Below are 4,775 nucleotides of genomic sequence, written 5' to 3'. Positions count from 1 at the left end.
TGTGGTCGTGGGTTCGAGCCCCACGGTCGGCTATCATCTTTTCCCTTTTTCTCTATCCGGCCTTTTGTTTTGAATGGGGGTTGCGTCGATAAACAAGGTTGGACAAACCAAAGTGGCTGCTCAAAGCTTGGCCCAGTACTCGTTGAGCCACTTCTCGATGAGCATGGCCTCCTGCTCTCTCGCGCGCTGCACGTAGACCGGGTCCTCGGGCGAAGGCGCCCAGAGGTCGAGGTGGTGCGCCGCCTGCAATCGGGCACCAGTCGTCAACAAAAGCGACTCGGCCACAACACACGGCGGTACGCACCTCAGGAATAACGATCGCTACGAGTGAGTCGGAGAGGGAGTGGAGCACTCCGCTCGTGTGCCAGGGATCTACCGGCCATTGAGGTACCCATATGTCAGCATGATGTCATCCTCTCTGCTATGTGGCAGCACGTACCCAGCAAGCCATTGGAGAAAATGATGTTGCTCGACGAGGTGAGGTTGAAGCCGCCGAATTGAATTCGTGCCCTGCATATGTACGTCAGCTCGTATTCGCCGGCAACAAAGGGCGAATGATGAATGATGAATGAAGATGGTGTTTCTGTACGCACCAGTTGGGACGGAGGGTGACACCGAACTGCTGCTGGCATTGCGCGATGTCGGACGTGAGGTTGTACGCCGCCCGAGGGAAGATGCCAGAGCTGCCCGACGGAATATAGACCTAATCGAGCGGGTGAGTTACGAGCCGAGACCAGCAAGCTAGAGAAGTTATGGATACGCACCTCGGTACAGTGCAGGTAGTCCCAGCCGCAGCACTTGCCCCAATCGGGCACGTCCCTGAACAAAAGTGTTAATTGGCCCTAGGGTGCGTGCGTGCATTGGTGGAATTCCTGAGCTGCTGGGTGCGTACCGGTTGATGTCGTAGCAGGTGTGGGCGCCGGTGTTGTTGTAGAACACTCCGATGGCGTAGGCGAAGGCCTCGGCCAGCACATCGTCGTCGTTGCTGGTGGCCTTCTCCAAGAGTCGGTCGCACGTCCTGTTCACGGGCCAGCCTGCAGTGGACAGCGATCGAGTGGCGTGAGCACACGGCGGCCCCTACACGAAGTGTCGCAACGAGCAGAGCCAAGCGAAGAGAAAACGTACCGGGCAGCGAGATGCCGTAGTTGGTGGCGAAGGGGTAGTCGAGCATGGCCATGCCGATCAGGCCGCTGTCCACCCAGTTGATAACGGCCTCGGCGTCCGCCTGCGAGTTGAGCGGGCTGCAGAGCTTGAAGGCCGCGGAGAAGCGCGCGCGGCCGTCCGACGTGGCGGAGAGCTTCTGGAGCACGTCGAAGGCCCGCGAGACCAGAGGCGCGCAGCCTGCGCGATTGCGGGCGCGGACATAGAGTGCGCGCACAGTACGTGAGGCCCATGGACGAGAAAGAAAACAACAAACAGGCAAAGTTACCAGGGCGCGCCTGGGCGAACGTGTCCGAAGCGCTGTCAGTGAACGCGTACGGGCTGATGCCAGTGCCGTAGAACGCCAGCGGTGCTGTGCGCGAATAGTGGAAGCATGTTGAGTGATATGAGCACAATGGCTGGCCGTCACAAGAAGAAGCCTACGTACCAGAGGCAGAGAGGCCGCCCATGACGATGTCGGGGTACTTGGATCGGAACCAAGCCGTCAGGATGCCGCCGTAGCTGCCGCCGAAGGCGAACACGGGGCAGTTCTTGGCGTGCGGCAGGGTCTCCTTGAGGTGCGTGATGAGCACGGCGTAGTCGGCCAGCGCCTGCTCGGGCGACAGGTAGCTGATCTTCTCGGGATCGAACGACTTGGACCCGAACGGCATGCTCTCTCCGAAGTACCTGTGCTCTATACGCCGTGTTCAGTGAGCGTGTGCGGTGATGGTTGTGTGCGGTGATTTGGCGTGTGCGGTGTGCGTGTGCGGTGATTATGTGCGTGTGCGTGCGCGTGCGCGGTTATGAGTGGACCGTACCGGCGAAGACGAGCAGGGCGTTGTGCTTGGGCGCAAGCACCTGCGTGAAGAAGCCCGCTCCGGCGTAGTAGTCCGTCACCGGCGACTCGTTGCCCGTGTAGAAGAAAATAGGACCCTGTTTGGGCCAATATGAAATCAATTTATGATTAGTATTATTGTTGATTAATAATTAAATCAAAAATAATGGGGGCGTACTGGGCAGCCTCCGGGGTAGGAGCCGCGCCAGTAGTCGTCGGCCATGAGGAAGCGCTGCTTGTAGGTGGCCGGTTTGGTCGCAAAGTTGAAGTGATCGAGCGTCTGGTCGAAGTAGAGGGTGCGGTAGACCGGCGCTGGCGGCAGCCCGAAAGATTGAGTGGCTGAAGCATCTCCCGCGCCGTGGGGGGTCAGCGTACGCGCGCCTCCCGGCAGAATGGCGCCGTCGACCACCGAGACCACGGCCAAGCAGGCGAGGACCACCACAAGGCCCCAGACGCACGTCTCCTTTCTCCGCTGCTCCATCTTCAAACAAAGAAAGCCTTGCGCTTGCCGGCGATTGCACCAAAGAAAAAGCTGGCGCTAATTGGCCACAATTTAACCCGGAATGCTCGGTATGTTGATCAAGTTTTGGCTGTACACTTTGGTCTCGCAGGCTCACATGAGCACACACTTGTGGTGGTTATCGGATCCGTCGACGGCGGCGCTGTGTCGCCGTCCGGAGGTGAGCGACTTGACGCGGGAGCCGACCGTGCCCTTGCGTCCGCTCCTCTTGCTCTTCTTCGTCTGTCTGCCCGTGCCCAGTAGGACGGCCTTCACCGCCGTGTCGAACACGGTCTTCAGGTTCTCGCCCGTGATCGCCGAGCACTCCACGTAGTTGACCGCCCCGATGCTTCGAGCCAGCTCCAGCCCTTCTTCTCCGGCCACTGGCGTCTGATGGAGTTGCGTTGGGTCACTTTACATTAGATCTCTCTTGTTTTCGGTCAAAGGCTGGGCGTACGCACCTGCCCCATCGCCTTGAGCTGATCGAGAATCATTGGGTCACTTCGAAGATCGGCCTGTGGTGTGGCGCGGAGCGTAAATGCTACGATTAGTACCTGAGCCACGTCACATTGCAGAGTGCTCTCTAGCGGTACCTTGGTGCCCACGAGCACGATGGGCGTGTCGGGGCAGTACTGTCTGAGCTCGGGGATCCATTTGTAGGGCACGTTGTGCATGGAGGTCCGGCTCACCAGAGAGAAGCAGACCAAGAACACGTCAGTCCCAGCGTACGAGAGCGGCCGGATGCGGTCAAAATCCTCCTGGCCAGCCGTGTCCTGAACCCCGCGGTACATTTGCTTGTTACAAACATGTGAATACAACGTGTGATAAAGGTGGTCAGCATGTACCCACAGACTGAGCTCGATCTCGTGATCGCCGGCGGACAAGTTTACAATGTAATTGTCAAAGACCTGAAGTGTGTGGGCGTCAGCCAGTGCAACACGATCCTGCGTTTCGGCTTCTTCTAGTTGTGACGTACCGTGGGGACGTAGTCCGTGGGCGCCTTGTTGGTGGAGTATGCTGAGGGGACAGGGTACCAGGGAAGTGAGCAGAAGGAAGAGAATCAGCGCGGAGAGGGGGGACGTACCTATGAGGAGGCAGGTCTTGCCCACTGCGCCGTCGCCGACGACAACCAGCTTCACTGAGTGTCTGTGTGCTGCCATCTCTTCTTGACTTGTAGTTTTGCTGGGGTTGGGGTGCTCTGTGGAAAAGGCCTTGCAAACCTGAGTGGCCAGAGATGCGGATAACACTTCAAGGGTTTGGTGAAGGACTGGCTAACTGTACCTGAATGGTGTGCCGATGATGGGAGTCGCTACAATGACGGCCTGTTGTTGAGGCTGAAGTGTGGAAAGAGAACAAGGCGCGAAGAGGGCTCTGTTCTCAAATGGGCGTTTGGATGAAGTGATGGACGAGGTGGGCAGGTTGCGGGCCACCCTCGTGCATGCCATAGAGACGCCGGACGCGTCGGAGGTCACCTGTGGACCGCCTCCAGTAGAAAACCGGCACAGATTTGCATGGAAAGGAAAGAAAATCCCATACCACAAAGAAATGTTAAAGGAAAATGTAACTTGAAGGTGGTGCCGCGGGAGGAGGGACATGACCACGTAGTGAGAGGAGTGAAGAAGCAAAAGGAGGAGGAGGATACGGCACGGTGGATTCCCGGGTGGTCGCCCACCCCAGTACTAACACCGCCTGGCGCAGCTTAACTTCGCTGTTCGGATGGGAAGCGGTGCTTTCTGCGCAGTATGGCCGTATCCGACAACCACTAGCACTCTTCGCCGCGTGACTTCCCTCTTCATGAGAATCACGAAGAAGAGCAGTCAGCCAGTCATGACAGGGCTACTGAAGATGAAAGATGGTGGTGTAATGCAGAAAATTGGTTTGGTGTACATAATAAAGGCACCGCCCATGCTACTAATGGGGTCGTTGGCGTTCAACGTGGAACGACGACTCTTGTGGGGACCTAGTTCGAGGTGAAGATGGAGCTCCTCTTGTTCTGGCCCGTGACGGGCGAGTAGTAGGACTTTCTGTTGTACTCGTCCAGTTGCATCCGAGCCCTCTCCTCTGCACGGTTGAAAGGCCAGCGTCAGCACTACGACAAGTGTGATGACGCGTGCGAGTGCTGGTGGTGTGTGTGCGCGTGTGTGCGAGAGTTATGTAAGCGACGGTACCTGGAGTGCCATACTTATCGTACATGGCGTTGCGCCTGGCCTCACCTTCTCGCCTCCTCTCCTCCTTCCTTGGCTGTTGTCGTGCGTCGTGTTGCGTTGGGGATGAGTCAGACTGGGCAGCTGACAGGTAAAT

At 57.8% G+C, this 4,775-nt stretch overlaps 2 protein-coding genes across 2 annotated transcripts; both read right to left on the bottom strand.

The window, feature by feature from the left end:
- Positions 1-120: 120 nt before the first annotated feature.
- ACA1_383380 (lysosomal ProX carboxypeptidase) lies at positions 121-2,456 on the bottom strand (the record flags this gene model as incomplete). Its single annotated transcript, XM_004338772.1, has 12 exons — positions 121-243; positions 305-372; positions 440-510; positions 594-703; positions 765-819; positions 893-1,034; positions 1,126-1,341; positions 1,430-1,513; positions 1,589-1,834; positions 1,959-2,073; positions 2,154-2,287; positions 2,351-2,456. 12 exons carry the CDS (start codon positions 2,454-2,456, stop codon positions 121-123), a joined length of 1,470 nt encoding a protein of 489 aa, XP_004338820.1.
- Positions 2,457-2,588: 132 nt separating this feature from the next.
- ACA1_383370 (GTPase cRac1B, putative) lies at positions 2,589-3,634 on the bottom strand (the record flags this gene model as incomplete). Its single annotated transcript, XM_004338771.1, has 6 exons — positions 2,589-2,864; positions 2,936-2,989; positions 3,068-3,247; positions 3,320-3,382; positions 3,451-3,491; positions 3,559-3,634. 6 exons carry the CDS (start codon positions 3,632-3,634, stop codon positions 2,589-2,591), a joined length of 690 nt encoding a protein of 229 aa, XP_004338819.1.
- Between the last annotated feature and the right edge of the window lie 1,141 nt (positions 3,635-4,775).

This window comes from Acanthamoeba castellanii (assembly GCF_000313135.1).
Source record: "Acanthamoeba castellanii str. Neff unplaced genomic scaffold scf7180000084721, whole genome shotgun sequence".
Classification (NCBI taxonomy): domain Eukaryota; phylum Discosea; order Longamoebia; family Acanthamoebidae; genus Acanthamoeba; species Acanthamoeba castellanii.
This window is presented reverse-complemented; position numbering and strand designations above follow the sequence as displayed.